The 10,959-nt window shown below is 38.2% G+C and overlaps 2 protein-coding genes across 2 annotated transcripts; both read left to right on the top strand.

Annotated features, from left to right (window-relative positions):
* Positions 1–881: 881 nt before the first annotated feature.
* Positions 882–10,168, top strand: LOC132698297 (ATP-dependent translocase ABCB1-like). The gene is made up of 18 exons (XM_060664288.1): positions 882–908; positions 1,004–1,294; positions 1,348–1,448; positions 1,504–1,675; positions 5,719–5,843; positions 5,897–6,086; positions 6,140–6,364; positions 6,852–6,977; positions 7,066–7,297; positions 7,357–7,499; positions 8,020–8,274; positions 8,327–8,497; positions 8,580–8,684; positions 8,738–8,899; positions 8,949–9,152; positions 9,352–9,593; positions 9,665–9,824; positions 10,037–10,168. The coding sequence occupies exons 1-18, from the start codon at positions 906–908 to the stop codon at positions 10,052–10,054; spliced, it is 2,925 nt and encodes a 974-aa protein (XP_060520271.1). The 5' UTR covers positions 882–905; the 3' UTR covers positions 10,055–10,168.
* On the top strand, positions 10,086–10,871 carry LOC132698633 (phosphatidylcholine translocator ABCB4-like). The gene is made up of 3 exons (XM_060664826.1): positions 10,086–10,430; positions 10,478–10,624; positions 10,677–10,871. The coding sequence occupies exons 1-3, from the start codon at positions 10,278–10,280 to the stop codon at positions 10,869–10,871; spliced, it is 495 nt and encodes a 164-aa protein (XP_060520809.1). The 5' UTR covers positions 10,086–10,277.
* Positions 10,872–10,959: the final 88 nt, after the last annotated feature.

Below are 10,959 nucleotides of genomic sequence, written 5' to 3'. Positions count from 1 at the left end.
GCGTATGACGATGTATCTTAGGCTCAAATTACCTAATCATCCTTTTTTTGAAATAATAGAACGCAGTTCAGTATATTCTTGAGGTAAGCAACCAAATATTTTCTTTACTTAAATGTTACTGAGGAAAATGTAAACGGCTACGGAATACTAGAATTTAGATAAAGTAGAATTCCGGAACATTTTCAAGATAATATTTTTGAATTTCAGGGAACATGGGAAAGAAGGATAGAAATAAAAAAGGATCGCCAATAAATAAGTAAATAATTTATTTAATTTTAGTTAGTAGTACTTGCTTGCTTTTCAGTCAACAAGAACTTGAAATATTCAAATAAAATATTTCTATGCAAATAACTTTACTCAAAAATAAGTTTCACTAATAATCTTTAATCTTGAATTATTTATATGTAAATTGGACACAAACAGAAACAAATATTAATAATCCAGTGCGGAAGAACCCAAATCGCGATATATTCGCTTTCTAACAAGTTAGTATTCTTACTCTCCCAATTTGACCTAATTACATGTTTCTAGGTTTATAGTTCTCAGATATAAATATACAAACTTCTATTTCATTGTGCATTACAAATCCTTGCCGATTTATTTTACAGTTTTTTGCTGATTCATAGCTTTCACTCTTTTTTCAACAGTTAAGTTATTTCTTCCCGCGTTTTATTTATTTTATTAATTTTTTTAATAAAACAAAATCTCTTTCAAAATGGCACTGTTCACAACAGTTTCCAAACTAAGTATTGAAAGTGGTCAGTACATCCACAATATAACATCGCAAAACCCTTTGTTAATGTCGTCTATAGACACGCGATATTACAGTGAATTAAACCAAAATATTTTTTTCTAGGTGCTTCGTACAGCAAAATGAGAAAATTAAGTCTCCGTCCTATATACAAATGGTAAGTTGAACTAATTTAAAAAATCAGCTCGTATATCTTTTCTCCTTGCTACCACAAATGACTTTTGAATTTACAATGAAGCTAAACGTTTTCAGCTCAAGTTCTCGACCAAAGGCGATAGATTTCTGATGCTCCTGGGAACCGTAGCCGCTCTAGCTTCTGGAGCTGTTGATCCACTCAACCGACTTTTCTTCGGAGAACTCACTCAGAACGTCATCGATTATGCCCGTAACTGCTCCGTCAACGCGCAAGTGTGTTCAGACTCAACTGACGTGTTTATGGATGCGATTGCTGAGTTCGCCTACAAGAACGCTATCGTTGGAGTTGCATCCCTCATTCTTTTGTATGTCGCGTCAGAAACATTCAGCTACGCCGCTATCCGACAGGTCAGCTATTATTCCACTAATCGTGTTATTCATACTACTTTTAATTTTTTCAGGTGTTTAAAGTACGATCGCTGTACTTGAAAAGTCTATTGAACAAAGACATTTCGTGGTATGATGTAAACACCTCAGGGGATTTTGCTAGCAGGATGGGAGAGTAAGAGAATAAGCGTACATTACTATGCATCCCTTAAGTACCCAGTCTGTTGTAGCGATTTATCGAAATTCGAAGATGGAATCGGCGAAAAGATTCCTCTCTTCCTAGCACTACAGGGGAGTTTTATATCGTCCTTGGTCCTCGCCATTGTTAAAGGGTGGGAACTGGCTCTGATTTGTGTGGTATCGCTTCCCATTTCCATAACTTCCACAACAATTATATCGTTTGTAAGTATGTTGTTGCCGAACCTGAGCAATTCGGGTGAGATTGGTTTTCTACTTTATCGATGGAAGATTTTTCTTACAACTATTCCACAATATTTAAAATTGGAAAAAATTCTAATCGGTTGTTGCTATGTAAAGCCCAAATTATTCAATAAAATTATTTACTAAATTAATAAAAAAATGATAACTGGTAATCCAAGATTCGAGAATCTTGATTGACTGACTCATTATCTCCAGGTATATTTTAATCAATTTAGAAAAACATCGATCTCGGTGAGCTACTAATACTAGTGTCGCTAATTTTATTCGATAATGTATCAATGTTAGTAATACAATTAACAATCTCTTAAAAATATTTATATATAACGCCAATTTCTAAACGAAAATCGGTACCCGAGGTTTTTTGAGATGATAAATTTGAATTTCTTCTTAATTTCCCTCTTACTTATAGAGGGCGCTACATATATGTGTTTTCTCACTTTCAAAGTCTCATGACTTATTTATTTATGTATTTACGGTTTAACCAATTTACAAAACCATGACATACATTAAAGGCAAAGAGAGAAATATACAGCAGTATAACAGCCAGAAACCAGAACAAATTATAACAATAACAATAAACAGAATTAAGTGGAAACGGAACACATCAGAATGAAATGAGAGGAGGCCGAGAAAAGGATCAAGCTTTAAACAGTTGCACGTTTTCAGCATTCTAGTAAGGGGAATAAACTCCATAATTTGCGCGATGGTAAGGTATGCGGAACATTGAGTTCTCACAAATTTTCTAATATGCGTTAAATAGTATGCTATGTAAAAGAGCTGGACAATAATACCAACAATTCAGAATCTCCAGTCTAGAGCGAACCAAAGAGATATCAAGGAGTTGAAAGCAATGTGGAGTAAGTTAGCCACTATTGCGTACAAACCCAAGGACTTGTATAGACCTGTTTACCACTTCCGCAAAATGTGTCACAAAACTTAGTTTAGAATAGAAGCAAACACCCAAGTCTTTAATGTTAGTGACGGCCTCGATCTCGACTCTATCAATGCTATATCGGTTGTGCACCATACTCAACGAACAACTAAAACTAATACTACAGCCTTTTTTTAAATTGAACGCATGACTATTAATCTTAGACCACATGCAATTACTGTGCACGTCCCTCTGAAGTAGCAGAGCACACTCGCGCGATCCAATCCTCCTGAATATCTTCAAATCATCCGCAAACAAAAGACACTGCCACTCCGAAACTACACTAACAATATCACTTATAAACAAGTTAAAAAGGATGGGTCCAGTGTGAGAACTTTGGGGGACCGCCGAAAAAATATCAACTTTACCTGAGACATAATTATTAATACGAACCAACTGAGTACGACCAGACAGAAAACACTGAATCCACTGAACCAGCCCATCTCCCACTCCCATAACTCTAAGCTTAGAGACAAGATGCACATGACCCACTCGATCAAACGCCTTCCAGAAATCAGTGTAGAGACAATCCAAATGACCAAACTCCTCAAAGGCGTTCAATAAAAATTGTTGGTAGATGAGTAAATTTGTTACAGTAGATCTACCCTGCACAAATCCATGCTGTTGATCAGCCAGAATTCACCTACAATGCTACGAAAGTCTCTCACAAAATAACTTATCTAGCAGTTTAGGAACCACCGACTACATGCAAACGCCTCTATAATTAGCGACATCGCTCTTGTCACCACTCTTGTGAATCGGTACCAAATATCTAACCTTCTAAAAGTCAGGAAAAATTCTGAAGACAAGGGCAGAATAAATATATTCTTTAGTGGCCTATTTACACACGCAATTCTTAATCAAGACTGATGGAGTCCCGTCAGGCCCACGGGAAAATCCAGTCTGTAAGTTCATAATACTATCAAACACATCACTCATAGGGTTGAAGTCTAAATTATAGTCAAAACTATAATTAGGAATCACACCCTCACACTTTTCATAAGTAGAAGCAAAGTGCTTTGCAAAAAAGCCAACGATATCCTGACCACAGTCGGCAACCTCGTCACCCAAATACATATTACCGGGATATGTACTTGACCGCCGCAAACTATTTACATGTTTCCAAAAAGATTTTGAGTCATACGTGACATCCTAATTAATTCTCATTATATATGCACTGTAGCACTCATTACGCAGTGCCTTACACTGTTCCTTCAAGCCGCAGAAATATAAATAATCAACAACGTTGTTAGTTTGCTTGTATTTTGTGTGCGCAGTTTTTTTCATAGTAATTAAGTTCTGGAGTTCACACACGCAACCATGCAGGGAGATTTGAAGACTTAAATCGCTTAACAGGAATAAACATCTCAATCGCACCATACAAAACACTATAGAAATAATCGCCACATCTGTTAACATCCCAGGGGTCAACTGCACCCTCCCAAGGTAATCAAGACAGATAACAATTCATTGCATCTAAGTTACAATTTCTAAAATCATAATAAAAGACATCATACTTTACACCAATATCACAATCAATAGGCAACATAATCTCATAAGCCATATGGTACTTTGTAACATCCAATATGTTCTCGGATGCGAAACAAACCTGAGCTACAGGCAAACTCATAAATATCAGATCTAAAAATTGACCAAATTTATTAGGGATACAGTTAGCTTGACCTAAATTATGGTAACTACAACAGGCACAAAGCAGATGTGCCGACGAGATATACTCCATACTCACCACACACAAACCACCACCAATCAAGACATCACAATCTGCGTATTCAACCTAGAGGTCTGAAATAGAGGAAGTAAACTCCTCATACAGTGAAGTAGGTGACGAGGGAGGAATATAAACTGCACCAAGAATAAATTTTTTCACTCCGAACGAAACATGCACAAAAATATATTCGAAAACAGAACAGCTAACATGAACCATGTGTGCCTTTAACTGTCTACGAACTGCGATGACGGTCTCCCCCGTCGTCTTCTGCTAGATCACGTTCAGTACCCCATTAACATACTGAACGTGTAAACCTGGCTCGCCAACAGAATGTGCGGCAAGCTCCTCATGTGCGTTCTTTGGTGATCCCTCCGTAGTGGCGTTAAGTCCTCTCTAACCTTTATAACACTATCATTCAGGATTTTACGGTTTGCAAGGCAAACAGAGACAAGTGATGCATTAAATAAGACAACCTTCAACGGCCTGGGGCCCCTGTTGTTACGTCTGCAAAGTCGAAAAGCCTTAAATGTTGAACAATTCACCCGAGTTGCGGAAAGAATTTTAGATATATGTTGCTTATCCCGCTCAACACAGAGTTTTGAGTCATCAGCCATACTCTCCGGTACACTGTCCAGGATTACATTCTTTGATCTGATGGAACGATCCTGCATCTCACTATAAATATTAGATGATCATATTAAGAAGAACAGGTTCATGTAGGATAGCAAGTTTATTAGTGTTTTGTTTCTATTGTCATATAAAAAAATATATAAACCATAGCATAATTTTGATATAGAGTTGACAAGTATATAATCTCAGTATTGTTGATTACTTGAAGAATTGGATCAATAATCAACTTATGACTTAAACAGATCATGGATGGTGGCATCTCTAAAGACGACTAAATCAAATTTTGTACGGTTGCTAAATCTTGTACTGAAACTTAATATTGAACCTTCATTTTTCAGTTCTTGAGTTCTGGTAACTGGACTTCAAAATTTGTAAATCTTAAAATTCAATCAAGACTTGACTGATTGCCTATTACTTTAAGAGTTTGATCAAAAATCTATTTTTGACTTTTCTATAAGTGGACACAGCGTGGTCATCTTTTAGACGTGAAAGATAAAGGGTGGTTAAAATGGCTTTTTTTGTAAATATTTTCGAAAACTCTACAGACAATTAATCATTTTTTTTTAGTGTTGCTAAAACTTGTACTGAAACATATTATTGGATTTTCTTTATTCCTCGGTTTTTGAGTGCTGGCAACTTTGCAGTAAGGCCTAGAAGATTCATAGGAGCATTGAAATATCTCTACATCTCTAAACAGCGCAATGTGCATTTCAGTTTATTACGAAACTCTCCAAAAAGGAGCTGGACGCCTATGGTGCGGCGGCTGCCGTTGCTGAAGAAGTGCTTTCCTCCATCAGAACAGTCGTCGCATTCGGTGGACAAAACAAAGAAAAGGAACGGTAATGATCAATGGAATCTCTCACGCCGTATTGCTGAACCACTCGTGTTTTAGCTACGACAGCAAACTTATCACTGCCAGGAAATGCAGCGACAAGAAGACATTTTTACAGGCCAGCTCCTACGGAATATATTGGTTTTTTATTTTGTCCAGTTACGGTCTCGCATTTTGGTACGGCATTAAACTGATGCTCAACCAACAGGATTGGAAGGATCCCGTTTACACCCCTGGAAATATGGTTACCGTGAGTAAGTTTTCGCCAAGTTTCGAATTTTGCCCAAAATTTTTCGTTTTTAGGTATTTTTCAGCGTCATGACTGGCAGTCAAAACTTTGCGATTGCGGCGCCTTTCATCGAATTGTTCGCTGTTGCCAAATCGGCCGGTGGAAAGATATTTCACATTATTGAGTCGAAACCAGTAGTCAATTTATCGAAAGGCTACGGCGAAAAGCCTGATGGCGTTCGGGGATACATCAAATTTTCAGACGTCAGTTTCAGTTATCCTTCAAGAAATGACGTACCAGTAAGTATCCAAAACAGGTACATACCCCATGATCGATGATGGATAGTTTTTTGTTTTGAAAAATCGACAAAATTACAGTAATTAATATGACTCAGAAGTAGTTCTTCATCATGTGATTTTTAATAACTTACAGTTGAGAATTGCTTTACTTTTATAGATATTGTTTATAATATTATAAACGTTGTGGAGAACTTTTGATACTCGCGTTTGGAACTTAACTTGGTTACAAAAGAATGTACTTAAGTTGTTATATTCTTTAAAAGCAGGAAGTTCAATGTCATACTAAAGTATATTTAAGCGAATTTATTCGGATTTAGTTTTAAGCCCTGATTAGAGTGTGTGAGTGTGAGTGTTAACCGCATCAAGCGTTCCCCCCGATAAATTCCTAAGGCGATGTAGTCATTTCGAAACTAGCCGATATCTGTCAGGGAGCATAGTACATTTGAGGTAATTTAGGTATTATGAAAAACGTTTTTTGATTTACTAGATCTTCCAAGGATTTAATTTGGACATAACGGCAGGAGAAACGGTCGCCCTCGTTGGGAGTTCTGGATGCGGAAAATCGACGGTATTGCAATTAATTCAAAGGTTTTGCGATCCGAATGGGGGAAAGGTAAATCTTTGCGGTAACTTCTATAAAACAGATACATGAACAGCATGCGGAAAATCAATCATAAATCACAGTTTGTTATATGTCATAGGTTTTTGTTGACGGAGTAGACATCAGAGATCTAGATCTATCTTGGTACAGATCTTTCATTGGGGTTGTAGGTCAAGAGCCGATACTTTTCGAAACTACCATCGAGGAGAACATCAAGTACGGATACCCCAATGCGACTTTCGAAGATGTCGTCGCGGCTGCAAAAAAATCGAACGCTGATAATTTTATCAACATGCTTCCCAATGCGTATAAAACCATCGTAGGTGAAAGAGGTGAAATTTTATAATCGTTGAAAGAGTCAACGTTTGACAAATTATTGGTGACGTTTTAGGTGCTCAGTTATCTGGGGGGCAAAAACAACGTATAGCAATCGCTAGAGCTTTGGTTAAAAACCCTTCGCTACTCTTGTTGGATGAAGCTACGTCAGCGTTAGACACCAACAGCGAAGCGAAAGTTCAATCTGCATTGGATTCGGTGAGAGAATGAAATATACTATGAACACAGAAATGGCAACACGCCCATCCAAGCAAATATATGTAATTCAAATTTTCGGAAGTAGTTGGGCTAATGTATTTAACAATTTTAATGCGTTCATAAATATTCAATAGTGCTGTGAAGTTTCTAGTAACTGTCTTGCTCAAACAATGGATCTTTTAATTACTGAAGGACTGGCGACAGGTTGGTTAGTACGTAGGCTCCATGCAATCTTTGCGAAATTTTCCATTTCTTCGGGGGACTCATCTATGATCTTACAAATTTACAAACAGAAACGTCACACGTCACCCTGTCGTAAACCTACCATCCAACTTTCTTACAACAGGCATTGTCATACAATATCTTCAATACTTCGGCACATTATCGAAAAAAAAAAACGGTTCAATTTTGGGAAATGAAAAAACAGTCTAGCTATTTGTAAGGAGTTGCAATTTCTATAACACACAGCATAATTGAGCATTCTAGATTGGAATATATTCGCCGACTGTGAAAATTTTAGGCAAGAAAACAATGTACAACCATAATAGTCGCTCACAGATTGTCGACGATAAAAGGTGCTAACAAAATCGTAGTTCTATCCAAAGGCTCTGTGGTAGAACAAGGGACACACGAAGAACTAATGGCTCTCAAAGGGGAATATCATGCTTTGGTAACCACCCAAGCCAAGTCGGAAGAATTATTAGAAAAAAATTACCAGCGGGAAAGTACCGAAGTTGAAGACGAGGACAGCAACATTAAACTTGTGAAAGAAGAGGTGTGAAAATAAATTTTGCCAAATAAACAAATTACTAATTGTGTCGTTTAAGCTGACCGATGTGGATCAGGATGTAGACATTTTCGTAAAAAAAGCATCGATCTGGTCTATAGTCAAAATGAACGCTCCTGAATGGTTTTATCTGATCGTGGGAAGCATAGGTGCGGCTTTGATGGGCTGTTCGATGCCTATTTTTGCAGTTATATTTGGTAGCATACTGCAGGTGGGTAATATTTAGATTGGTTATGTTCAATCATAACACCATTTGCCTAATACTATTTCTTTAAGTAACTCTATCTTTCCAGGTTCTTGAAAACACGGACGCAGACTACGTGAGATCAGAAACAAATAAATACTGCCTCTATTTTGTCGGAGCCGGTGGCTTGGCAGCCATTTCCACATTTTTACAAGTACGTAACATATCTCCAGACTAGTGGAAATTAAATGTGGCGATACGTTTGAGGTATACATGTTCGGAGTGGCGGGTGAAAAGCTTACGCTAAGACTTCGAAGTCAGATGTTCGAAGCCATGCTGCGTCAAGAAATGGGTTACTTTGATCGCAAAACAAACGGAGTTGGTGCGCTCTGCGCTCAGCTTTCCGGTGAAGCAGCTCATGTTCAAGGGGTACGTCGTCCTCTCAACCGAACATGGTGTAATGATATGCTGTTTTCAGGCCACTGGGGTACGGGTTTCCTCCATCATGAATTCAATGACCGGCCTTGTACTCGCCGTGGTTTTGTCTGTGTACTACCAATGGAAATTGGGTCTGGTAGCGCTGGGTTTTTTCCCGGTAATGATAGGCGGCATATTTCTTCAACGGCAAATGGCATTCGGCGAGAACGAGGAATACCGCATCTCTTTGCAGAAGTCGACTAAGGTAAAGAAACCGCAAAATGTTGATTTTGGATTCTTCGGGGTGTATGAAATATCTATGTATTTTTTTGCAGACAGCGTTGTCTTACATCAATGAAAATTCTTAGAATTGAGCATGTATCTTTAATTCCTCGCTCCCTTTTTTGAAATTTGTACACGTGAATCTATAATTTCTACAGCCTATGTGCTTCTTATTTGTGAAGGTTGCTGTAGAAGCGGTGGGGAACATTCGAACTGTGGCCTCCCTTGGATGCGAGGAGGTGTTTTATCAGATCTATGTGGCGGAACTGCTTCCGCACATCAAGAGAAGTATCAAAGGTACGCACGGACGAGCATTAATTCTTGGATTGTCCCAAGGGCTATCTTTCTTCGCGTACGCGACTTGTATGTACTATGGAGGGTATTTAATTAAAGACAACGAAGTGGAGTATGGCGACGTGTATAAGTAAGTTTACAAAAGCAATGCCAATTTCCCACGGGAGCGTTATTTACATTCTAAAATTATTCGTCTATTAGAGTATGCCAGGCGTTGATAATGGGTACCAATTCCATCGCCAATTCGTTGGCATTTACGCCCAATATGGACAAGGGACTCAGAGCTTCCAAAAACATCATGAATCTCCTTAACCGCGTTCCAAAAATAAGAGACAATCCAGAGGCCGTAGACAAAACTTTGGTGAGTGTTTCGAGAAGAAATTAACGTATCTGATTCAAAACGATAAATAAAAATTTCTCAGAGATGTAGTAAACATGTTTCTGTTCAAGTAACGGGATTGTTCTCTTTAACTAAATAAAAGATAATACATAATACAATTTCAAGGAGGGAAAACATAGTGTCTTTAAAATTGAAATCAAGAACATTTAGTAACATTCCCAATTTCATTGTAGGCTAATGGCAATGTCTAGTATTCCAACGTATCCTTCTCATACCCGACAAGAGAAGACGCAACCATATTGAATGGGTTAGACTTAAATGTTCCCCAAGGTAAAACAGTAGCCCTGGCAGGATCTAGCGGCTGTGGTAAATCTACTATCGTCCAGCTATTGGAGAGGTTTTACGATCCAACCTCTGGAAAAGTTTCTTTGGACGGCGACGACCTCAAAAAAATGACGCTCTCCTCTTTACGGTATGGGCATCGTATCTCAGGAACCGAATTTGTTTTGCAAAACTATAGGCGACAATATAGCTTACGGCGACAACTCCAGAGAAGTTGGTGAAGACGAAATCATCGATGCCGCCAAGAAAGCAAATATTCACAACTTCATTTCATCACTGCCATTAGTAAGTTTCTATTGTCTGTTACGAAAAATCTAACAATTTGTTTTTAGGGTTATAACACCAAACTAGGGGAAAAAGGAACTCAATTATCAGGAGGCCAGAAACAGAGGATAGCAATTGCCAGAGCCTTGGTGAGGAATCCTAAAGTTTTGCTGTTAGACGAGGCAACCTCCGCTCTCGACACTGAAAGCGAAAAGGTAGAAAACGTTTACAATATTCAGGGTGAGACATTTTTCGCTGGCTTTGTAGGTTGTTCAGGAAGCACTGGACAACGCAAAACAAGGAAGAACTTGCATCACCATTGCTCACAGATTGAGCACGATTCAGGACGCGGACTTGATATGCGTCATAGATGGCGGAAAGGTGGCAGAAAAAGGGACACACCACGATTTACTAGAGAAGAGGGGTTTATATTTCAAGTTGCACACTCTTCAGCATAAATAGCTGGTCCTCTGGACCACGGAATTTTTATTAGAACTTATTTTGTGTATAATGTAGTGAATGTTATGTTATGTAGTGAAGATATAAGAGA

This window comes from Cylas formicarius, unplaced genomic scaffold (assembly GCF_029955315.1).
Source record: "Cylas formicarius isolate icCylForm1 unplaced genomic scaffold, icCylForm1.1 PGA_scaffold_2__14_contigs__length_35257938, whole genome shotgun sequence".
Classification (NCBI taxonomy): domain Eukaryota; kingdom Metazoa; phylum Arthropoda; class Insecta; order Coleoptera; family Brentidae; genus Cylas; species Cylas formicarius.
The sequence above is the reverse complement of the archived record's forward strand: the minus strand, read 5'-3'. Positions and strand labels throughout refer to the sequence as shown.

Bases quoted from the DNA above. Each gene is read 5' to 3' on its own strand.
- LOC132698633 (XM_060664826.1), top strand. From the start codon at position 10,278: ATGGGCATCGTATCTCAGGAACCGAATTTGTTTTGCAAAACTATAGGC. The intron at 10,431-10,477 runs GTAAGTTTCTAT...ATTTGTTTTTAG, and splicing joins TCATTTCATCACTGCCATTA to GGTTATAACACCAAACTAGG. The intron at 10,625-10,676 runs GTAGAAAACGTT...CTGGCTTTGTAG, and splicing joins TCGACACTGAAAGCGAAAAG to GTTGTTCAGGAAGCACTGGA.
- LOC132698297 (XM_060664288.1), top strand. The intron at 1,295-1,347 runs GTCAGCTATTAT...TAATTTTTTCAG, and splicing joins GCTACGCCGCTATCCGACAG to GTGTTTAAAGTACGATCGCT. The intron at 9,153-9,351 runs GTAAAGAAACCG...TTATTTGTGAAG, and splicing joins CTTTGCAGAAGTCGACTAAG to GTTGCTGTAGAAGCGGTGGG.